The 26,050-nt window shown below is 35.4% G+C and overlaps 1 protein-coding gene across 1 annotated transcript in view; it reads left to right on the forward strand.

The window, feature by feature from the left end:
* Window positions 1-420: 420 nt before the first annotated feature.
* Window positions 421-26,050, forward strand: part of HAT1 (histone acetyltransferase 1) — an 86,152-nt gene continuing 60,522 nt past the window's right edge. The window contains exons 1-2 of the mRNA XM_007494368.3: window positions 421-763; window positions 22,014-22,118. Of these exons, the coding sequence (XP_007494430.1) occupies window positions 757-763; window positions 22,014-22,118 (112 nt within the window). The 5' untranslated portion in view covers window positions 421-756. The remainder of the gene's footprint in view (window positions 764-22,013; window positions 22,119-26,050) is intronic.

Consider the following 26,050-nt stretch of genomic DNA (forward strand, 5'->3'; position numbering starts at 1 on the left):
CCAAATTACTTACAGGTACTAATACTAACTTAGAGACTTATTTACTATTTGCTGTAAAAATGCCCAAATAACAGCATGTTCTTTTAAACTTACAAGAAAAACTTATTTATTTATTTGTTTTTTCTTAAAAAGATATATTTTACCAATTACATATAGTAACAATTCTCCACATAAGTTTTTTGAACTTATATGATTCAAATTAATTCCTCCCTCTCTTCCCTCCTCCTTCCTGGAGACGGTAAGCAATTTGATCTGGGTTATAGATGTATTATCATAGTCACCGGAAGAAATTTAAAGAAGATTGGGTATACTTTTTGGTTTTTACTGTACCATACCAGGGAAGAGGCAGAAGAGGAGAGTATTAATATCAAGTTGCAAAGGTTGAAAGTGAGCCTCCCAAGGGGCGGGGTTATTCAAATGATCCTTCACAAACTCCTGAAGAACTGACTATTCATAGCTCTCCTCTGGGGCTGGAGATCCTTGACCTCTGGCTTCGCTTCGCTGGAGGACAAGCAGATCAGCCCTTTCGGTTGCTAAGCAACGATGGGCTGTCTGTCATCCCAGATAGGAATGCTCTCAAGTCTCCGGCGCTTCCGCTCCAGGAGCCCGCGGGTTGCGCGCTCTAAACGCTCGCTCCCCAGCCAGTCAGCCGTTCCGCAAATGGGCGGATACACGTCACGATAGTGCGCTCACTTCCGGACAGGGAGCGCGCGGGTTGATTCGTTCTCCACGGGCGCTTTAGCCTGCTGCACGGAAATGGCGGGTAAGTTCCCGGGAAAAGTTTACCTAGGGGGAGAAGGGGGGGGGGGGAGCCCTGGGGATGGGATGCCGAGGTACCGGCGGCTGCGACTTGGCCGCTGCTAGTCTTGGGTAGAAGGAGCGGGGTCAGCCACAGCATCCTGTGGCGCCTTGCCGCCGGCGGTCAAGCTCCGGACTCTGCTTCTCGCTCCCTTGTCCGTCTGTCCTTTTCCTTCTCCAGCGCCGGGTTGGATCTCGGCGCCATTGGGACGTCGGAGCCTGGAGCAGCTGGAGTGCGTAGGTCATGGCCTCGTCCTGGAGGCTCTCTTGTCCCCGAATTACAGCGCGTCTGGCTCGGCTTTCGCCTCGCCCCTCCCCCCAGCCTGGTCTGTTCGATCGCGAGCGCCCCTCCTCCCGCCGGCTGACAGTGACGCTTGCCCGGCCTGGGACTGAAGGCTACTGCGGACGCCTCGAGGCTCCGCCCCCAGCCTCTTTTCCCGCGGTTTCGGGGCTGCGGCCCCTGGCTGTCAGAACTGCTTCTGACAGACTCCCCTTCTCTTCACCTCTCACCTCTCACCTGGAGGCCACTTCAGTTTAGGATCCCTCGTATTCTCTTTAACTCTGGGTTAGGAAGCCGGCTGGTTGTATACTTCTTGCAACCGCTACACTTAATTTTAGGGTATATACGTGGAGGAGAAGAACACTCAGATCTCTTAATATGTTCTGTTGAATTACTTTGCCTTCTTTATTCTGGGCCTCTTCACTTTGTGATAGGCTATCTTGATTTCAAACAAGTTTCTTAAGAGAGTGTATTGAGTTCCCAAGTAGAATAAAAATATCCCAAGGACTGAAACTTCTTTTAAACACATTAACATTGCTTTAATTTCTATTTTTGTTTTCCTGTTATAATCAGACCCCTAATTCCCTTTTCCTCTATTAGACTTTAATAAAACTCAAATGAGATAAACTAATTATGGTATTTAGTATGGTTCACTTTTATTGTTTTTTTTAGTTTATTTTAAATTTATTTTACATTAAACAGTATATAAGACTAAAACATCTATACCAAATTATAAACAAATCAGTCTTAAACTGCATACCTGCAACATTTACTAGACTTGTTATTCAGTCCTGTTTGACTTTGTGACCCCATTTGGGATTTTCTTGGCAAAGATACTGGAGTGGTTTGCAATTTTCTTCAGTTCATTTTACAGAGGAGAAAACTGAAGCAAACAAGGCTAAATGACTTGCTTAGAGTTACACAGCAGGTTAAATGTATGAGATTACATTGCTAGATAGAAATGAATAACTTAGAAATAATTCTATCCAATGCTGACACTTTGCAGAGGAGCAAACTAAGCTTGGACTAGCACATAACAGTAGCATTGGAACCCAGATCTTCTGATTTACAAGTTAATTGTTCTTTTCCACCTAATTCCTTCTCAGAACTTAAGCATCCTCATCTATAAAATGGGGATGAGAATACTTAACCTTCCTTGCTTAATGTTCTGTTGTGAGGCTGAAATCAAAGGATGTGTATAAGAGCTTTATACTTTGTAAGGTATTTATTAACTATTGCTAGACACTGGAATATAGAAATTAAGAATCCATTGTAGTTGTATGTAATTGTGGTTTGTAGTTCATTCTTTACTCCTTTTTTCTGCTTCAGTGTAAGTCTGCTGAGCCTAGGAAACCTATTATTTTCTTTAAGTTTTATTCTTTGCAAAGGACTATTTTACCACATCTATTTAATGAACAAATCTGAGCTAAGATAAGAACCACTTATCTTGTTTTTTTTTTTTTTTTGTAGCAAAGATGTTTATTTCCATTGAGAGAATTCAAAAACACATGTATGTTTGGGGTGGAGTATAGACCCAAAGGAACACCCCCCCTCCTCCAAATGATTAGAGGAGGATGCAGGCTTTTGTAGTGTTTCAAGAAAAAGAGGAGGGAAGGTTTCTGTGATTGGGTTACATGGGAAACTTGCCTAACACAAGAAATATGCTGTCAATCTTTTGGAATGTTTCAAGATGCAGCTTTAAGAAGATAGAGGAAAGCATGGGTACTGTTCAAGGCATGCTGACCTTTTGGGACTGAAACAATACAAAGCCATTTTCTCTTTTTTAAAAATTTATTTTGTTACATGTAGTAGTAATTTCTGACAATCGTTTTCTGATATTTTAGTATTTGGGCCCTGTCTCCCCCACATTGTAAATAGTTCAATATAGGTATACAGTGCTTTCATATACTACATATTTCCATAGTACTCATGCCGTTAGAGAAGACACATATCACACATACAGTAAAAAAAGTCATGAAGGAAATAAAGTGGACAAGGCCATGTTTTGATCTGCAGTCAGACTCCCAAAGTTCCTAATTTGGATATGGATAACATTTTTCATCCTGTGTCCCTTGTGGTATCTTGGGAACTTGCTCCAGGCACCGATGTCTCAATGGTGTAGAGATCTGGCCCTGGGCCAGAGAAGGAAAAGGGCAGATGACTGAGAGATAAACAAAGGAACTTGAAGCAGAGTCAGGAGCTTTATCACCAGCACCTTTTCCCTTATCCTACATTTATCTTGCTTTGCTGCAAATGAACCTGACTTCTTTGGTTTTGGTACTGTGTACCCTCCCTTAAGCCTTTCCCTTAAAACTTCAATATATATTACTGAAAAATGAAATGACATATAGGTGATACAATTAATTAGGAAAAAACTTTAAATCAATTAAGTTTGAAAAGAAGAGGGTATATATTATAGGAATTTATTATTTTGGACCAGATCTGTGTTTTCTTTGAGACGATTTGAACAGAATTGATTTGTATGTACAATTATATTGAATCTGAAGGAAAGATGAATGTTAAGGCTCCAAAATTTGTATTGTAAAATTTTAATATTGGGTGTAAAGAATTACATAATCCTTTATCTTCCTACTATAACCAAACTCTTAATTTCCTTTTTCCATATTAGACTATACTAGAACTCAAGTAAGGTAGTCTATCTTGTTGATTCAGAATTGAGTTAAACTATAGTATTTTAAAAGTTTGTTTTTATTTGTTTTAATAGCACACTTTCAATTTCAAAACATATAAAAATATAGACCACCTACACCAAACATAGCCTCATTTATATATTTATTTACTTAATTTGCTTTTTAAGCCCTTATCTTTTATCTTGGAATCTATACTGTGTGTTGGTCCCAAGGCAGAAGAGTGGTAAGGACTAACCAATGAGGGTTAAGTGACTTCCCCTGGGTCACATAGCTGGGAAGTGTCTGAGATCTGATTTGAAACCTGGACCTCCTGTTTATAGGCCTGGCTTTCAATTCACTGAGCCATCCAGATCTCCTGAACATAGAATTTTAGACTCAGAAAGTACTGTCAAAGCTAACCCTCTCATTTTACACATGGGAAACAGGTGCAAAAACATTACTTCATTTGCTCAAGGTTATCCAGTGTGAAATATCACAATCTAGTTCTGTTTCTAGTACTCTTTTCACTATGCCACAAAAAGACAATGGCCATTTTTATTTGCATAGTATATATTGAACATAAATGAGGAAGACAGATTTATATAGTGTGTACCAAGAACTGTTTTTCACAAATTTAAAATTTTTAAATAAATATTTAATCTTTATAACCAATAATAGCAGGTGCTATTATTATCCCCATTTTATAGTTGTGGAAACTGAAATCAAGTTGACTTGCCCAAGATCACACAGCTTGGACATGTATGAACATACATGTTCACATTTGAACACTGGTCTTCCTGATTCCAGGCTATCAGGATCTATGAGGATGGAAACAAGTGATTTAGTAGTTTATTTTAGAGGTTAGTTGTCTAACCAGCAGGGTAGTCACTTCTATTTGAAGCTTGTTTGATGTATCAGATATTTCTTTTCTTCATTACTATTAAATCTATAGAATTGAGGTCTTGAATGAAGATGAATTTGCTTAGTATTTTTTTAGTTAGTCCTTTGTTTTCTAAGACAACTGCTTTCAAAATCCAGTTGTTTTAATTGATATGTTTTCTCTAATTTCTCTATTTTAAATATTGCATTTTTTTCAAGTATAGAAACAGAATTTTAGTGTTTAAGGAAACAGTTAAAATCTAGTTGGAATTAAAAAAATCTAGGACTTTTACTTGAATTACATAGACATTATGGACAAACACAAATTATATATATATGTGTGTGTGTGTATATAAATAAAGGAAAAGCAAAAAAGGATTCTAGATGAAGCCACATCTTTTATGACATATAGCTTGTTTTTCCTTTTAAGTATGTAGTAGATTCAATATTTAATTTTCAAAGCAATTCTGTTTGTCATTGTTTCCTTCTGTCTTCCTTCTTTCTGTTCCCTTCTATGCATTTAAAAAAATCCTTTAATGACCTAGTTTTCTTTCTTGGGGTAGGGTAGCAACCCTATTAGTAGTCTACCTCCCTTGGAAAAAAGTGGAAAAAAAAACCCATTGTAACAAATATGTATAGTCCAACAAAACAAATCCCCACACTGGCTCTTTCCAAAAATGCATATTTCATTCTGCACACCGAGTTGGCCACCTCTTGTCTGAGGAAGTAGTATGCTTCATTATTGCTTTATTAAACCTTCTAGTCTTGAAATCTTCCAGAGCTGTTTTTCTTTACAATGTTATTGTTAATGTATATAAATTGTTTTCTGAGTTCTACCTACTTTATTCTGCCTCATTTCACACCAGTCATTTCAAATTTTTCTGAAACCTACCCTTTTGTACTTATATTTATCTAAAAGGATACATTCATGTACACATATATACCATTATATTCATGCACCACAACTTGGTTAGTTTTTCCCCCAATTGATTGATATTCTCTTAGCTTTGAGTTCTTGGCCATAACAGCAAAAAAAAGCTGTTATAAATATTCTTGTACATAGGGATCACTTAACTTTTTGGGGGGAATAGGTCTGTTCATTATTTGCCCAACATTCAAAGGGTATTCACAATTTAGTGACTTGGGCACAGTTCCAAATTGCTTTCAAAAACCAGTTAGACTATTTCACAGCTCTGCCAACAGTCAACAAGCATTAAGTGCTTACTGTGTGCCAGGTACTGTGCTAAGTAATAGGGATATAAATACTTGCAAAAGAAAGCCATTTTCTTCCTTCAAGTGACTTACCAGGAAGAAGAGACTTTCTTGGAGGAAAGAAAACATATAGGAGGAACCAGAGAAATTTAGGGAGGAAGTATACAGACTTGGGAAATAGTTTTGAAGTTCAGAAAGTCTGAACCATATGGAGGGGGGAATGAAGGTTGGCCAGCTTAGATCATTCTCCCAAATGAAGGCCTGAGGAGGAACTCACTATTGAGAGAAAAGGGTCTCCATGGCAGAGGAATGCTCTATTGTGAGAAGGCCACAAGGGTAAGTGTATGTTCTAGGATCTGACTGAAAGCCAAGCATGGTGTAGAAATCCAGAAATCAGAAGTAGAGTCAGTGGTGCTTTAGTAGTAGTACTTTCTTGACCTCTCCCAACAATTTCATTTTTTTTTCTTTTGGTCATCTTTTCTGATCAGATAGGCAGGAGGTAGAACCTCCGAGTTGCTTTAATTTGCAGTTCTCTAATGATTAGTAATTTGGAGCATTTTTATATGGTTTTTGATAGCTTAAAATTTTTTTGAGAACCACTTGTCCTTTTGACAATTTTATCTGTTGAGGAGATCTTGTTATTATATATTTGAATTAATTTTTTCTAATTTATCCAGGATATCAGATCATTATTGGAAAAATTTGCTATAAAAGATCTCTTCAGGTTAGCTTTCCCTTTTCATTTTAACTGCATTGGCTTTGTGCAATAATTTTAGTTTTGTGTAATTTAAATTGTTTTCTTTTGAGATTCTATCACTTTGGTTTTGGATTTCAGTTTCCTTTGCCTAGCTCTTTAGCTGATAACCCTTTAACCTGTTAAACTGGAAAAAAACACAAAACTATTAAATGGTCAGAAAAACCAAGTCTTTAATCAGGAGAGGGATATGGTACAAATAATTTAGGCCTCCACACAGTCACACGCTCAAAACCACACAGAGCCTAAGATTGGCTACCATTTCCCAGGGAGTGCACCACCTTAGATGATGGTTCTGAGGACTCTTGAAAATTTGGGAGTTTATATACCTCTTGGGGAACTGAGTACTAGAGAGTATGGTTGATTGGCTTTACAATGGCTACAAAGAAATGGGGGAGTCCTAGGCAGGATTATCTTGGAGAGGCTGAGGACACAAAAAGGAAAGATCCAGCCAAGGACGGTGCTACTTTGATACTGAAACTACTAGAACAAAAAGATATTTAGCATTTGATTGAGCTCCACCTAAAGTACTTTAAGGTTTATTGTTAGTCTGAAACTCTGCAGCTGGGTTTTTCCTCCAGGAGAAATTCTCATGTGACAAGATTAAATTTGGGATCTCAAGATCTCAAATTGCTACACACTTGGGATTTCTAGGTTGGTTTCTAGATACCATGTTGACAAACCTTAGGATTCTGTTCTGGGATTCTGTTTTGGGTCCTCATTTCTTCTTTCTCTATACTACTTGATCTTGTTGAGAGATGCCTGTGGACTCCTTATCTTTATCCTGAAGAGTAAATCTACTATTCCCAACCACAATGAAACTCCTTGTCTTTCTTCCTTAATCTCTTCCCCTCTTCCTTATTTTGGTAGAAGACTACACTATCCTTCTAGTCTCTCAGGCTCAAAGACACCCTCATTATCTCTCCTCCACTTTTAACCTCTATATCCATTCTGTTACCCAGACCCATCAGTTTCACCTTTGCATCTCTCAAAATACACTCTTTTTCTCCATTCACACTTCCACCACTAATCAAGGCCCTCATCACTTCTTTACTGCAGTAGCTTGCTGATGATCTTCTTGCTCCAATCCAAGTCTCTCTGAATTCCAATCCAGTCACCAAATGATTTTCTTCAGTTGCTCCAACCTTGTTACCTCCACTTCACTCAGTAAATGCAAACAGCTCCCTGACCTTCCTAGGTTAAATACAAAATCTTTGTATTCAAAGCCTTTCATGAAGTCTCCTTTTCAGTCTTATTCTTTACTCCCTCTGGACCTCACTCCTCTTTATCTTTAAGCTCTGCACATTCTCTGTGTCTGGCTCCTATACCTGGAATGTTCTCCCTCCTCACTCTGCACCGCCTTCCCTGAATGTTTCATGTTCCCACCAAAATTTCATCTTGGAAGAAGCCTTTTCCCAACTCTTCTTCCTTCTAGTTCTCTCTGCCTGTTATTTAAACTGTTTTCCCTGTATATAGTTTGTTTATACATATTTGTTTGCTTATTGACCCCTCAATTAGATTGTAAGCTCCTGGAGGGCAGGAACTGTCTTTTTCCTCCTTTTATATTTCCCTCTCCCTGGGATAGTATGTACTTAATAAATGTTTACTGATTGATTCATGAATCAGTCCTTTCCATACTTTTTGAATAGTTTTTCCTACCTTGCTTTTCTAATTTGTCTCTAATATGACCCTAAAGTAGATCATATATGTTTGGCTGTATATTGTATGAAATTTTGAAGGCAGCTAGGTGGCACGGTAGATAGAACACTGGATCTGGAGTCAGGAAGAGTTCAAATCCTGCTTAAGACACTTATTAGCTATGTGACCATGGGCGCATCACTTAACCCTGTTTTCCTCAGTTTCCTCATCTATAAAATGATTTAGAAAAGGAAATGGCAAACCACTGCAATATTTTTGCCAAGAAAACCTCAAATAGTCACAAAGAGTGGGACACAACTGAAAAACAAATTTGTTTTTGTGTGAGATTTTGCTTTATTCCCAATTTCTGCCAGATAGTTTTCTCAACAGTTTTTGTGAAATAGGAAATCCTTAGCTCAGCATTTGAGGTCTTAGATTCCCAAGAGTCTCAGGTCTAGAGATCTAGACTCTCAAGTTCACATTCTTCTATATCTCATATACTTAATCTGTTTAACTGATTGGCCTTTCATTTTTTAAACCAATACTAAGTTATTTTGAAAATTACTGCTTTGTACTGTAGTTCGAGATATGGTACTCCTAGGCATCTTTCCTTGTTTCTTTTTTATAATTTCTCATTAGATTCTTGACCATTTGTTCTTCCATATGAATTTTATTATCTTGTCTACTTCTATAATTGTTTGGTACCACATTAAATAAGTAAATTAATTTAGGTCATAGTCATTGTTATAATTTATTATACTAGCCCAGCAATGAGCAATTAATATACTTCCAGTCACTTTGGTCTAAATTTCCACAAAGTATTTTGTAATTGTATTCTTATAGTTCCTTTGTGTGATGGCAAAGAATCTGAAATCAAAGGCATACCCATTAATTAGGGAATTTGTGGTAGAATACTATTGTGTTATAAGAAATTATGAGCAGGATGTTCTCAGAAAAATCTATGATAGTAAGAAACAATGAGCAGATTTTTTTTAATTAAAAAATTTTAATTAATCTTTAAAAAATTAAAAAGACTTGCATCTGCCAGTGCAGGTGATCCCTTAGATCACCTACAGCTCTAAATAATGTGTTAAAATATCCTTAGGAGTAAATATTAAGATTGGGCTGGAATTCTTACTCTGTTATCCTCTCCATACTACTTTAGAAACCAGAAGACCAGTAGAATTCTTTGATCCAGATTACTTTTGATTATATAAGCATTTATCATTATGACTTTTAATATTCAAACCAGAAAGGAAATCCTAATACCTTTTTTTAACTTATTCCTGTGTATTTTTTCCTTACTTTTTTCTACGAACTCTAGTCTACCGTATGTTTCTTTTAGCAATTATTTTTAATAAAGAGAAATTTTAGGCAACCTGAATTCTCTTCTCCTTTGTCACCATTCTTTAGTGAGATAGGGGAGTTCATTTAATTAGAGCATTAGATCTGGAGTGATGAATACCTTAGTTTAAGACTTTCTACTGTCACTTATTATCTTTGTGACCCTGGACAAGCCATCTCTTTAATCCTGTTTCCTTATCTGTGAAATGGTGTGGGAGGGGGATAGGTGGGATTGGGGAGATAATTTAACTTCCCTGGGTTGTTGTGTGGATCAAATGACATATTAACATATATAAAGTTCTTTTCAAACCTTAAAGTGCTCATGTGGTTAGCTATTATTTTTTTATCTTCCAGAAGAGTAAACATTTTGGGAAAAGTAGAGGAATTACTAATAGTTTGCTTTGGGTAATTAACATTTTATAATATAACAAAAATAAACTTAAGCATTAAACAGTTAAAAAAGGATAACCATACTATCTTTGTGATTATGTAAACTTATTTCTTCTTAGTTCATGATCACTCTGTATATTCTGAGTCTTTAAACCATTTTAGACATCAAATCCCTACAAATTTTGATAGCAGTCTTTTATCTGTCATTTATTATGAATATTTTCCCCATGTGTAGTGTTATATTTGGAAATTTGTATTTACTTTTTGAATTAGGAAATATTCCAACTATGTACAATATTCTATGTACAGAATGAGTGTGCTAATATCCATTGAAATAAATAAAATGTTTTGATACGAAATGGTAACATACAAAATTGCAATTCTGTCATAGAACTTATGTTAAATAATTGAATTCAATTCAGTTTTTTCCCTTTTTAATTTAATATTTAAAAATTTATATATTTTAAAATATTTTTCCATGTTTCCCTGATTCATTTTCTTTCCCTCCCCTTTTCCCTCCCCTGTCCCAGAGCCCACAAGAGATTCCACTGGGTTGTACAAATGTTGTCACTTGATAATGGATTTCCATATTATCCGTTGTTGCTATTGAGCAATTTTTTTTAAGACCTAAACTCCAAATCACATCCCCATACATACATGTGATAAGTGATGTCATATATGTTTTACTTTTGCATTTCTACTCCCATAGTTCTTTCTATGTGGATAGCATTCTTTTACATAAGTCCTTCAGGAGTGTCCTGGCTTGTTGCATTGCTACTAGTAGCAAAGTCTATAACATTGATCAATCCAGTTTTTGATAAATCTCACTTTGCTAAATTCATTTGATAAATTGCCTGGGAAAGAATTACCAGGAAAACTGGAAAAGAGTCTCAAAGAAATTAGGTTTAGACCAATAGTTTAGACTAAATTCCACAATAATTCAAAATAAAAACATCGAATATTAGAACTAATGTTACACCTTTGACTATGAGTAAAAGAAAGGATAAATTCTTAAACCATACCAAGGCTTTTGGGACATTCTGTTATATATAGACAAGTTGCAAAAATATATAAAACCAAGAGCCATTCTCCAGGAGGAAAATAGTTAAAGGATACGAATGATTTTCAAAAGATTTGTAAATTACTACAAAATTTGCAGAAGAATGCTCCAAATGACTAATAACAAGAAATGCATAAATTACAGCCCTGAGACTTTACCTCATAACTAGCAAATTGGTAAAGATGACAAAAAGTTTGTTGCTTTTATTTTTTTCCCCATGGGGAGCAAGGCTTTATTTTTATTTTATTTATTTATTATTATTATTTTTTCAGATTTTAAACATTATTTTATTTGATCAATTTCTAATATTAATCCTTGGATACAAAAATAATTTTCTTTTCCTCTCTTCCCTCCCGCCACTCCTCCCTTAGTTGATGCACAATTCCACTGGGTATTGCATGTGTCCTTGATCTGACAGTTTGTTGCTTTTAGAAGGGTTATAGAAATGAAAGGGCATGCTAATGAATGCATTATTGGTGACTTTGTGAATTTGTCCAACCATTCTGGAAAACAATTTGGAATTATGTAAGGAAAGTGACTTATTTGTCCATACCCTTTGACATAAATTTCCATTGCTAGGAATATATCCTGAGGAAGTCATTGATAAAAAGAAAGATTCCACATATATCAAAATACCAAGCAATACTGCTTGGGGTAACAAGGAATCAGGGACAAATTAAGATATCCATTGTTTGGAGAATGTTTTAAACCAATTGGTATGTCAACATAATATATACATTATTGTGGTAAAAGGAGGAGTAGGCACTAGGAGGGTAGACAAACAAGGAAGGGCTTCCATGAATTGATGCAAAATGAAATTGACAGAACCAGAAAAACAATATATTAAATCACTACAGTAATGAAAGTGAAAGAACAACAAAATAAAAATGAAATCTTCAAGTTATAATGATCACTTTTGGCTTCAAAGAAATGATAGACAACACCTCACCAACTTTTGGGGGGGGGGACAGAGATAGAGGACTATGGGTACTGTCAACATGGAATCTAGGAATCCCAAACTTGTGGCCTAGTGGGATGTGATGAACCCCAAGTTTTAGGACTACCTTATAGGTTGGAGACCCCAAAGTTTGTACTTGTTCCCTTTTCCCATGGGAATCTACCCTGAAGGGAATCCCAAGCTGGCAGTTTCAGACTGAGTGGGAGACCCTCAGGGGAATGACAATCCACTTCAGGTGGGAGCTAAACCCAATCTGAAGTTGAGTGACTCTTTGGCACTATAGGCAGTCTCCCAAGCTGAAAGTCCTGAGTTCCATCCTTGGAAGGAGGGTGTGATATACTGGGAGAGGCTTCTGGAGATGGAAGAGTCACTGGACTTCCCACTCAGTCTGAAACTGCTAGCCCCTTCTAGATCCCCTTCAGAGTAGATTCCCATGGGAAAAGGGAACATGGGGTCTCCAACCTATAAGGTAGTCCTAAAACTTGGGGTTCATCAAATCCCCCTAGGCCACAAGTTTGGGATTCCTAGATTCCATGTTGACAGTACAGAATACTACAGGTAATATCAGACTTGATAATATAGGTAAGTTTTGCAGAATGTCATTGCCCCTTCTGTTTATCATAAAGGATGGTTCTCTGGGAGGGGATAAAAGAGGGAACATAATGGTAGATGTAGGTGATATAAATAACAAAAGATGTCAATACAATTTATTTTTCGAAAAACAAAATACTATGCAAGATGTAGCATAGAACAGTATAGTGTTGAAAATGTAGTCAAAGGATCTTTTTTTCCATCTTTTAAAATCTTTATAAAAGTTCTGCTTCATTGCTTCTATTTTGACTTGGTGGTTACTGTAGGTTCTAGAATACAACATGCTTAAGGGAAAGGAACATATTCATTTTTTGTCTTTGAAATCTAAAGTCTCATACAATACTTGACAATGAGTAAATGTTTAATAAATGTTTGTTGAATTGAATTGGACAGAGACTGTGGAAAGGAAGTACTTTATCTTTTTGAGAGACAGTAGATGGACAATAAACTGGGTTCAGAAATGAGTAAGAGGAAGATAATGGGTTAGCATTTGGGAAATTGAACAGTAATGTCAAGCTCTTCCTTAAAATAATTTCCAATCTTTTTTAATATTAACATTTTTCAGAGATTGCCACTTGGCTAAGAATCATAGAATACCAAACTCTCAAAGTCATAGATGATATAAAGGATGATGGAGTGATATGATAGTTGTAAATAGGTTATGGCACATCAGCAACAATGAACTGTGCATAAAAACTGATATCACCAAAGATATATGATTGGAAAGGAAGGAGGACTAGCAAGAACAAGATGCTAAACTGTTGCCTACGTAACCTTAAGAGAATGATGCCTTGTGGAGAATTTATGTGAGGACATGTGCAAGAATAATATAGGATATGAAAGGATCAGTGGGTTTCAGAACATATTTTTAGAAGATTTAGCCATATTGAGACCATGTATTAAAATTAATATATTAAAGTGTTTTTTTCTTTTAAAATAAAAAAATTACTTCCCATATGTATCCTAAAATCAGAACATGATTAACTTTATGGTTTCTGCCTCCACATCTTGAAAGTTTACTATAAGTTCGTTAATAATTAATGAAATTTTATTTTTTGGAATCCAAGTCAGCAAAAGCTTTATTTCTCATTGTTGTCAAGGCATGGAGAAGCATCACTTGACAAGTAAAGAAGTGTATCCCTTCTGACAAGTGGACCTCTGGATAAACTATTTTATCTTAGGTACTTAGAATATACTGAAAACCCACAGTTAGGCTGTATTCAACAACTATATATTGTGAAATGTAAAATGGATAATTTTGAATACATTAAATTGAAAGGGTTTTTTTTTTTGTACAAATAAAACAAATGTTGCCAAGATTAGAAGGAAAACAGAACTTCGGGAACGGGGGCTTATTTGGCAGTCTTTCAGATAGAAGTCCTCATATATATATATATATATATACATATATATATATATATATATATATATAGAGAGAGAGAGAGAGAGAGAGAGAGAGAGAGAGAGAGAGAGAGAGAGAGAGAGAATGAGAATATATAGAGAACTTTGTGAAATTCATAAAAATAAGTCATCCTCCAACTCATAAATGTGCAAAAGATATAATCAGACAATTTTTAGATGAAGACATTCTCTAGATCATTACTAATTAGAAAAATGTCAACCAAAACAATTATGAGTTACCATCTCACAACCATCAGATTGGTTAAAATGATAAAATAGCAAAATGACAAATATTGGAGGGGATGTAGAAAAATGGGGACACTAATACATTGTTGGTAGAGCTGTGAACTGATCCAACCATTTTGGAGAGCAATTTGGAATTATGCCTACAAAATTATAAACTTTTATACACCCTTAAACCCAGCAATGGGTCTATTTCCTAAGGAGATCAGGGAAAAAGGAAAAGAAGAATCTTTATGTTCCAAAATATTTATAGCATCTCACTTTGAGGTAGCAAAGAATTGGAAATTGTAAGAATGTCCATCAATTGGGGAATGACTAAACAAACTGTGGGATATGATTGTGATGGAATACAACTATACCGTAAAAAACAATGAACAGGATAATTTAAGAAAAACTTAGAACTACATAGAATAATGAATAGTGAAATGAGTAGAATCAATAGAACATCACATACGACAGAATTAAATTGTGAATGTTACCTCCAGAGAGTGGAATGGAAAGGTGAAAACAGGAAAGATTTAATTTGTATTGTATTTCCTTCCTCCCTTTAGCTAAATGAACCTGTTTTTATGTGTGTATACAGACACACACACACACACACACACACACACACACACACACACATTTTTAGTTTTGAACACTTCTTTCAACCCACTTATTACAGTATGAACATGTTGGTCTCCCAGAAAATGCCTTCTGTGATTCTGCAAGCGGAGAGGAGAATCTGGGATACTTGTGGATAAATTATATTAATACATTTTTTTTAAAAGTAATCAATTATTTGACTTGTTTTCAGTACTATACTTCTTTAATATGTCCACACAGTGTCTTGCATATTTTATGTAGCAAATACATAATATTTAAACCAAAATGAAAAGTTTATAGATTAGTTTTCAGAACTTTCCTACTTCCCCCAATTATTTTCAACTTTGTTTAAATCAAAAATGTATTTCCTCTCCAGTTGAATTGAAAATTCAATTAATTTGGTTATCACTGAATACTTCCATCAATTAATGTTTTAGATGATACTGTATTTAGTGTATCATCTAATGTTTTGATGCTGTTGTTTTTAGTTTATAATATATAGTCATCTTTTCCAAAGCACAGTCTACTAGTATTTAAAAAAAATTTCTATTTCTAAAACAGGAGATTCTGACAGGGATTTTATTCAGCAAGTATTTGAATGTCTGTTACATGCAGAACATTGTCCTAAAGATACTAATATTATATGTGTTTAGAAACATCAAACTAGTATCTTTTTAAGTAAGCAAAACTAAATTTATGTTGATGGTTTTGTTTTGCTTCTAATACACATGTATAATATGGTAAATTATAAGTTCTCTTTCGGGTGCAAAACTACTGACTAGCTATCAAAATACTTGGGATTTTTATAATAATGTGATATCATTTTGACACATCTCTACTACACATATGCTTTTCATGATGATATACATTTATGAGACCTTCACATCTTTGTATCTCTGCCATGACACCTAGTACAGTACCTTGCCTATAGGAGACACTCAAATATTGATTTCCTCACAATTTATAATCCTAAAAACAGTTAAGTAAAATAGCCTGTGATTTTAGAGGTAGTACATATAGTCATATTGTTTTCCTTTTGTTAATGGTAGAGGTGTATACTTTACAAGTTAGTAATTTATTGCTTTTGATTTGAGTTTTGTGGCCATTTGAAGTCATCTTAATTTTTGTGGTTGTGGATTTAGATGTATTCTTTTGGTTTTGCCTTGTCCATTATCGCTTCGCCCCATTGGCTCCTCAGCCAAGCACATACACCAAATGTCTGAACCTGCGGTTCCTCTCGTACTGAGCAGGATTACTATGGCAACAACCCCTCATCAGTAGGGTAAAACTAACCTGTCTCACGACGGTCTAATCCCAGCTCACATTCCCTATTAGTGGTGGAGGTTCCACCGAGATTTGAACTTGGATCGCTGGATTCAAAGTCCAGAGTGTTTTTTTTTTTAGATGTAAGTCTGTCCCTAGCTTCATATTCATCATTCCTTATAGCACAACAATATTACATACATACCATAAGTTTTTCTGCTATTTCACAAGTTAGACATGGTTTGTTTCCTTCTTTTTTACTATTATAAAGAATTCTTATGACTATTTCCATATTGCATTTTAACCACTCTTCATAAAATTCTAAAGCTCCATGCTTCAATATTCTATAATATGTTTTAAGTTTATAAGCTAGAAAATGAATAATAAATATTAAAAGGTGTTTAGCATTCATTTTATTTAAAATGCTGTTGCAATTATATAATTTAAAATCAAAGTTATGAATTAATTTTATTCTCTTTTTTTGTAGACTAAATAACTCTATGGAGTGATTTTATCAATTAATCAGCAAACATTAAGTGTTTAAATATGACAGACAATATACTAAGGGCTGGGGATACAAAGAAAGTTAAGTTTCTTACCTTTAAGGAGTTTGGAAGGTGACCTAACAGCTAAGGGAACTCAGAAAGGCCTCCTGCAGAAGGTAGGATTTTGAGTTAAAATTTGAAGGAAGCCAGGGATTCTAAGAGGCAGAGTAGTACAGGGGGAAAGCCTTCCGGGAATGAAGGGTCAGCTTCTGCAAAAGCACAGAGATGAGAGATGGCTAGATGTAGTGACTTGTGCAAGAGCAGTAAGTCAGCAAATCAGCATAGTTAGATTGTAACATGGAAAGTAAAATGGTAAGAAAACTGGAACGTCCTGGTTGTGAAGCACTTTAATAAATGCTACCTAGAGACTTTATATTTGATCCTGGAGGTTAGGTAATTTGAGATTACCTCCAGTGGAATTTATTAAGGGAGGAGGTGACATGGTCATATCCGAACTTTAGGACAATCACTTTGCATTTGTGGAGGGTAGACTGGAAAGGAAAAAGACTTGATATAGAAAAATTAGGAGTTCAACAGAAGAGGTGATGATTGTATAAATTTGTTTGTAAATTTCTAAGGATTTATATCTTCTCTAGGGAATGGAGAGGCAAAGAAGCTTTTTGATCCAGAAGGCCAATTAGGAAGCTGGTATAATAGTTCCCAGCAATGTGTGATCCTGAACTACAGAGTGGAAGAAAAGGATGAATTTGAGAGGTTACATAGGTAGAATCTACCAAAATTGGCAAATGATTATAGAGGTTGAAGGTGAATGAAAAATAGAGGATAACTTTGAGACTGAAGGATAGTGGCTTTCTCAACAGAAATAGATAAATTAGCCACTAGGATAGGTTTTAGGGAAAAATAATGAATTTTATTTTGAAATGCCTGTAGGACATTCAAATAGAGATATTTTAGGGAGCTTTTGGTATTGTGTGAGACCTAGAGTTTAGGAGAGAGAATTGAATTGGATAAATCTGGGAATCATCTGTATAGAGATGCTAATTGGACCCTTTGTTGCTGTGGGAGTGAAGAGAAAGTTTAGGGCAGAGCTTTGGACTGCTAGGTAATCCAGTGAATACTGAGCTGGACCTGGAGTTTGAAAGACCTGAGTTTAAGTCTAGCTCCAGATAATAGCTGTGTAACCCTGGGCAAATCACTTAATCCTATTTTCTTTTGTTTCCTCATCTGTAAGTAGATCTGGAGAAGGATATGGCAAACCACTCCAATATCTTTGCCTAGAAAACTTCAAATGGGATCAGGAAGAGTCAGACACCAATGAACAATGCCAGAAACAACAGAGAAGGATCTTGGCCAAAACTCTCAGTCAGGAGTGGGACCTGAATCCCACTAATTTGGCTGAAGAGTAGCAAGATAGGAAGAAGCAGTATCTTGACAGTACAGGGAGCAATGGGTTATAATCAGCCATCCTAGGTTTAGAAAAGAGAAAGCTGAGGTTTAGGCCTATGCCAGTCAATAAGTAACAAAGCCTGAACTCAGTGATTCATAGAATTTCAGAGTAGAAAGGGGACTTGGCCATTTAGTGCAATCTTTGCCTGAAAAAATATCTACTGTAGACAAAAAGCCAGTAAGTAGTCATCCATTCTTTTCTTGAAAATATTAAGAGAACAGGAACCCCTAATAATAGAAATAGAACAGTACAGTAGAAATAACATGAGATTGGAAAGTTGGGAGTAGAGTTGGAATTCTGCCTCAGTACCAAGGTAACCTTGGGCAAGTTATTTTAATATCTGTAATCATCAACTTCCTTATTTGTAAAATGAAAGAGTTGGAGTAGATCATCTGTCTGAACTTTTTCCACTTTTGATTAGCTTTAATTGTTAGGAAGAGACCAGGAGACTAACATTGAAGCATGAAACTCTTTCTTTGTACCATCTTGTCATCACACATATTCTTTTCCATTGTTTTAATATATCACAGATATTTTGCAGATATGTGCAGCATTTTGGGTAATGTATAGAATTTCTGGTAACATATGAATGTAAACCTTAAAATTTCTTAGACTTATAAATGTTGGAAATTTCACCATTGGGAAATTTCATACTTGAAAACTTCTTGAATTTTAAAGATAATTTATCTGTTTCAATTTATATACTTTTCAAAACTAGTGAACTAAGTAATATTTTCTACTTTATTCATTCTACTCTTTATATAACCTCTTAAGAAAAGTTTCTAATAAGAGGGGGAAATAGGGAGCGAATAAGCATTTGTCGAGCATCTACTATGTTTCAGGTGCTTTGTTAATCACTTGTTACAGATATTTTCTCATTTGATCTTCACAACAACCTTGTAAAATGTTATAATTATTTCCATTTTAGAGTTGAGGAAACTGAGGCTAATAGAGGGTAAAATGACTTGCCAAGGGTCATGCAACTATTAAGTATTTGAGTTCAGGGCTTCCTGATTCCCATCACTATATATCACTATATCACTAGACCCATGCTACCTAATGGCCTCTATTCTTATTTTCTAAAATTGTTAATAGAATTTAGTCTCCTTTTTTTTTAAGCTCTTTTTTTGTCTGTCAGTTTCACTTATGTAGAATTCCCTAAGGAAGATAACTTATGAACTAACATGATCTAGGAGCAGATATTTAACATTTATGGATATTTTAGTGATACTTAAAAATTTAGAGGGGGGGGGGGAGAGAGAGAGAGAGAGAGAGAGAGAGAGAGAGAGAGAGAGAGAGAGAGAGAGAGAGAGAGAGAGAGAGAGAGAGAGAGAGAGAGAGAGAGAGAAGTATCTTGAGTGATACTGCTGCTTTGAAAATAATGAAATTCTACATTGACAACAATTCTAAAATGGCAGCAAAGCCATTGTCCTTTTAAACTAACATGAAGGCCAAATTTTTGCATTCAGTCTTTAAACTAAAGGATTTCAACAAAGCTATCCAGCTTACTGTGGGAGTGACTTCAATTTAGCAATATTATCTCCTCTTCAAAGGTCATGCCAAAAGAACACAAGCACTGGCAGGTCCTGCCAAGCTAGCTAGACAGGCTTAGAATACAGACCTGATGAGAAGCTGCATGACTTAGGGAAAAAGTACACCAGATTTGGACCTAGGAGTCCCATGTTGAAATTCTTTTGATATTAGCTATATAATACTCTTCTTCTCATTTAATTTCTCTGGGCCTCAATTTCCTTGCCTATAAATTGTGCTATCTACCTCATTTTTTCTATTTTTGTAGGATGTTACAGTTCACAACTTTTTCACCTTCAAGGCTATGTTGTTTAAAATGAATGACCCAAGTTTCTTATTGCTTTTTTGCCAAGTTGATGACAGACTGTTATTTGATTCAATACTTGAATTATATAACATTTTAGAGTTATAAATTTACTTTCCTCAGAAAAGCCTTGTTAAGGGAGGTATAGTGGTATGTGGGCTATAAGTAAAATTATACTCACTTTTTGGATGATGATGTTAAGGTTGTGACTTATCAAGAATCACAAAGCCAGTTTGAAGAACTGTTAAATGAAAGTCAGGTTTTCTGACTCCAAGTACTTTGGCTTTTTTACTACTTCTAAGTTTTGCAAGTATAAAGGAAGGGCTGAAGTAGGGTGATTTAGTTACCTTGGGAAGTTGACCAAATATGCTTAGTTCCTGCCAAATCTCTTGTCTAATAATTGGTAGCCAAAACTTGTTAGATCACTGAATATGGCGTGTAAGTCTTGTTTTATTCCTTCATTTGTCTGTATTGGCTAAACAGTAAAGATTTTGTTTGAAAGCCATGTTTTATGTGAAAGCTGCTTTGTCACCTTAATAGTACACAATTGATAATGTGCATTAGCCATTCCTGCCCCAGCAGCATTTTTCCAGCATTAAAAATGAAATATTATGTAGTAGTTGCCAAAGACAATTTTCTCCCCCCTCCCTTTTTTTAATTTTTTTGAAAGTAACTGGATCTTTGACATTTTAAGACATGCCATTGGCACTGCATGTGTTTTAGAAAATGCTGCGTAGATGTGAATCCTGTCAGGGAAATCACTGTATACAGGTTTATATAGTATGAAATACATTGGTATATGTTGACTAAAGAAGAGCTCTGTGTTCTGATATTTTCAGACTTATTAATATATAAAGAAAGCCTACTTTGTAAGCATGCTCTTTAACATATTGAGTCCTTTCATTTTAGAATTGCTAAAAAAAAAACAAGTAAAACTTTAATATAAGGAGGTTGATGATCTTTTGATTAGGTAGGGTAGTCTTTGATTTTATTGGTCATCTTCTCTACAAATTATATCTTATAAGTATTTTATATTGTACATATTTCAGTGCCCCACACACTGAGAGACTAATGACTTCACATGGCTCTATGTCAGAAGTAGAACTTGAATCCACATCTTCCTGACATTCAGGTCAGGTCCCTAGCTACTGTGCTGTGCTTACTCTTAATTTGAGACAAGTTCTTTTTTTAGTTTTAAAAATTAGAACTTTGACATTGAATATCAGTGTAATCAACTAAATTTGCTTAGCAACTTAAAAATCTTAATTGGGTTATGTTCCATTCCATTAATTGATTTTGGTCTGCATATATGACTTGTTTGATGTGTGGAGATTTCCAATGAAGAAATTTCCTGGAGCAGTTTGGACCATCAGCTATTTTTTACTTTATAATCATGAATCGTCCTTACTCCTGGTTTTGCTTTCTATCCACTCTGCTATTTTGACTTACAATGTGCTACAATTTAACCTTTTCTTATTATTAGACATTTAGGGTTTTTCTTCAATTACATGTAACTTTATATAAACATCTTTGCCTTTCTTTTTAAGTACTGAACTTGGAATCATGAACATCTTATTTCCTATCCTCCAGTTATCTTCTGACTTCTTTACAATTTAATCTCTCAGCCTTTATTTCCTTATCTAGTGTAGGAACAATAATTTTACCTACTTTTACAGAATTGTTGTGAGCATATAATGATAATAGCTAACATTTATACAGCACTTACTATATGCTAGGCACAGTGCTAAATGCTTTGCAATTATAATCTCATTCGATGCTTACAACAATCTTGGAAGGTACATGCTATTATTATCCTCATTTTATAGATGAGGAAAACAAAACAAATAGAGAATAAGTGATTTGCCCAGAGTTACACAGCTAGTAAGTTTCTGAGACATGATTTGAATTCAGGTCTTCCTAATTCTAGGTCTGTGGTTGTATCCACATTGTAAAGTATTTTGCAAACTTTAGAGCTCTATACAAATGCCAGCTATTTTTAAGCAACTTTTGCAGGGCATATTTCAAATGTCTTAATTATTGACTATGATTTTTGCTACTTTTGCTATTGCCATAATTTGATGTTTTAATAGTTTTTATGTTTTGGCTTTAGCTTCCCTAATATTATTCTGATTCATAATTTTACTTAGCATTTAAATAACTTCTAATCAAGTGCTTTTGATTCTCTCTCCTTCCCCTACAGGATTTGGTGCAGTGGAAAAATTTCTAGTGGAGTATAAGAGTGCTATGGAGAAGAAGCTGGCAGAGTACAAGTGTAACACCAATGAAGCAATTCAACTTAAATTAGGTATGATCAATTTTAGATATTTTAAATTCTGTGTTCTTGGAATATGTACACTTCTTAAAAGTTGCTTATTTTATATTGAGGTGGGATTCATTTGTGGGAGAGCTTTGTAAATTTTATACATGGAACTTTTTTATAACTGCTTTATAACTTTCTACTTTCATATGAGCCAGTCTACATTGTACTAGAAATAAGGCAGCTGTAGAGTATAAAAAAAAGGAATAATAGAGATTTTTAATATTGCTATAGTCAGGTCAATAACATTATTATGGCTGGAGGGCTGGAATAAATACTTCTCTATCAACTCAGAAAGAAAGGAAGTCAGAGTGGAGATTTCCTTATTTAAGTATGCTACATTATGCTAACTTTCTAATAATATTGACAAAAAACAAGTAAGATTTGTTTGGCACAACTTGTTCTTTATGAGCCCCATGGTCAAGGAACTTAGTCTACCAGGACAATAAAGCATGTAAACAGATAAATAAATGTAATTGAAGAAGCAAATATTAACAACTGTATTATATGAAGTTGAACTAGGGAGGATTAGGATAAGTTGTAGGAAGTGACACCTGAATCTTGAAAGAATTCTAAGAAATGCTTGTGAAGAGGGAATACATTCCATGGATAGGGAAAAGCCAGTGTGAAGGCATTGCAGTTAGGGCTGTCAAGTTCAGAAATCAACTAGTTTAGCTGCAGCATAGTGTAGAAGAATAGTGATATGAAATAAGTCTGGAAAAGTAGAGTGGATCCAGATTATGAGGGGCTTTCAGTGTCTGGCTGAAGAGTTTATTAGTTCAGAAGCAATAGAAATCCAGTGAAGATTTTTCAGCAGGAGGATGATATGGTCAGACTTGTGCCCAAGGAAAATTTGTTAGCAGTTCAATGGAGTAGAAATTGGGGAAAAGAGCTAGGAATCTTGTAGAACAAGGAGTTATTACAGTTGTCTACAGGAGAGATTATTGGGGCATTGTAAGTGGAGGAAAGAAAGGAATAGTAGGTAGCAAAGAATTTTAAGAACTGAAGAAGAAAGATTAAAGGAATTACTCTGAGGTTATAAAGGAATTAATTCTGGGGTTATAAGAACTAGGGTGGTGGTTATTAGGATGTTGAAGATCTCCTTTAAGAATAGGAATATTTAGAATCTAAGAGGATCTACCACTATCTTCTTTCTAGGTTTTTATGATAACTTCCCCTCCCCCCTTACTCTTCTCTTCCTCTCCTCTCCTCCCTCTCTCTCTTTCTCTGTTCCCCTCCTCCTCTCTCTCACCCCCACCCCCACATCTATCTGATTGCTTCTTATTTTTTAAAAACCTTACCTTCTGTCTTAGAATCTGTATTAAATATCTAAGGTAGAAGAGCGTAATGGGTTAGGCAGTGACTAGGGTCACACAGCTAGGAAGTATCTGAAGTCATTTGAATCCAGGTCCTCCCAACTCCAGACCTGGAGCTCTGTTTACTGTGCTACCCAGCTGACTTTTAATTACTCCTCCTTAATCTCTTGCTGGCTTCATGCTTGCTTACTGTGGGTGTTCCTAAGGTTTTGTCCAGAGTGCTTTTCTCTTTTGCCACTATACTAATCTATACTATTTCACTTGGTGATTTCATACCCACTTATCTGGTCCTAACTTCTCTCCTGATTTCCAGTCTTGCATCTCCATCTCTAGGTATCTCGAACACGTGTCCAAAATGGAACTTTTTATCTTTCCCCACAAATCCTTCTCTCTCTGATTTTACCATTATTCTTTTTATTTTCATTTTAAAAGATATTTTATTTTTCCAATTACATGTTATAAGAATTTTCTACGTTAATTTTCTGAAGTTATAAGATCTAAATTGTCTCTTCTTCCTACCCTCCTCCTTTCCAGAGATTGTAAGCAATTTGATCTGGGTTATACGAGTATTATCATGCAAGACCCATTTCCATATTGTTTACTGTTGTAATAGAATACTCATTTAAAACCAAAACCCCCAAATGAAAACTCAAATAAACTAAAGTGAAAAAAAGATATGCTTTGATCTGCATTCTGATTCCAACAGTTCTTCCTTCCAGAGGGTGGTTAGCAGTCTTTGTCATAAGTCCTTCAGAACTGTCCTGGATCCTTGTAGTGCTTAAAGTAGCTGAGTCTTTCACAGTTAAACATCTTACAAGATTGCTGTTACTGGTACAGTGTTCTTCTGATTCTGCTTATTCAGTCTGCATCAATTCATGTAGGTCTTTCCAGCTCTTTCTAAAATCATTCTGTTCATCATTTCTTACAGCACAATAGTATTTCATCACCATTGCATACCACACTTTGTTCAGCCATTCCCAAATTTCTAATTCCACAAAAAAGGTCTGCTATAAATATATTTGTAGAAGTAGGTCCTTTCCCCTTTTTTCATTTTATCTCTTTGGGATACAAACCTAGTAGTAGTATTACTAGACCAAAGGATATGTCCTTCAGGTATAGTTCCAAATTGCCTGCCAGGATGTTTGGATCAGTTCACAACTTCACCAACAATATGTTAAATGTCCCAATTTTGCCACATATCCCCTTCAGCATTTATTGCTTTCCTTTACTGACATTTTGGCTAATCTGAGAGGTGTAAGGTGGTACCTTAGAGCTGTTTTAATTTACATTTCTCTGATCGAGTGATATAGAACATTTTTTCATAATAGCTTTGATTTCCTCATCTGAAAACTGCTTGTTAATATTATAAATTTGACTTAGTTCTCTATATGAGAATTTGGACATTTATCAGAGAAATCTGTTCCCCTAATTTACTTATATCACCCTTTATGTCTAAATCATCTTGGGATAGGGTGTGAGATATTGATCTATACCTAGTTTCTGCCATGCTGTTTTCCAGTTTCCCAGCAGTTTTTGTCAAGCAGTGAATTCTTATCCCAAAAGCTGGGATCGTTGGGTTTATCAAACACTAGATTGCTGAGGTCATTTTACCCCTAATCTATTCCATTGATTCATCCTTCTGTTTCTTAGCTAGTAACAGATTGTTTTGATGACCACTGCTTTTTATTACAGTTTAAGATCTGGTAATGCTAGGCCACTTTCCTTCACATTTTTTCCCCATTAAATTCCCTTGATTTTCTCGATCTTTTATTATTTTTTCTTATTCTTTAGAATAATTTTTTGGTTGTTTGATTGGTATGGCACTGTATAATTTAGGTGGAATTGTCCTTTTTATATATTAGCTTGGCCTACATATGAGCAATTGTTTTTACAGTTGTTTAGATCTGACTTTATTTGTATGAAAAAGTATTTTGTAATTGTGTCTATAGAATTCCTATGTTTGTCTTGGCAAGTAGATTTCCAAGTATTTCATATTGTATAGTTACTTTAAATAGAATTTCTTTATCTCTTGCTGCTGAACTTTGTTGGAAACATAGAAATGCTGAATTATGTGATTTTATTATTCTTGAATCTACCACCACCTTCTCAGTTAGCCAGACTCATAATCATATCTGAGACTGCTGCCATCCTGTGCAGACCCTCATCACTTCATGCCTTGACTATTGTAATAGCCTGGCTGTTTTCCTGTTCATCTTCCACTCTACTATCAAATTGATCTCCCTAAAATGCAAGTCTGATCACGTCACACTCACCTGTAACCTCTAGGATCAAATATGAAATTATCCATTTGACATTCAGAGCCTTTCATAATCTGATCCTTTCCTGCCTTTTCAGTCTTCTTATACCTTACTTCCTTCCACATACTATACAATTCAGAGATAGATAGTGCCCTTCCTTGCTCTTCCTCTACACAAGACACTCCTTCCTACTCCAGGCATTTTCACTGACTATTCTTCATGCCTGTAATACCCTCTTTCCTCATCTCTACTCTTGGCTTCTCTGACTTCTTTAAAGGCTCAGGTAGAATCTCACCATTTACAAGAAGCCTTTCTTGAACTCCCTTTATGCTAGTGCCTTCCCTTT

Source organism: Monodelphis domestica, chromosome 4 (genome assembly GCF_027887165.1).
Source record: "Monodelphis domestica isolate mMonDom1 chromosome 4, mMonDom1.pri, whole genome shotgun sequence".
NCBI lineage: Eukaryota > Metazoa > Chordata > Mammalia > Didelphimorphia > Didelphidae > Monodelphis > Monodelphis domestica.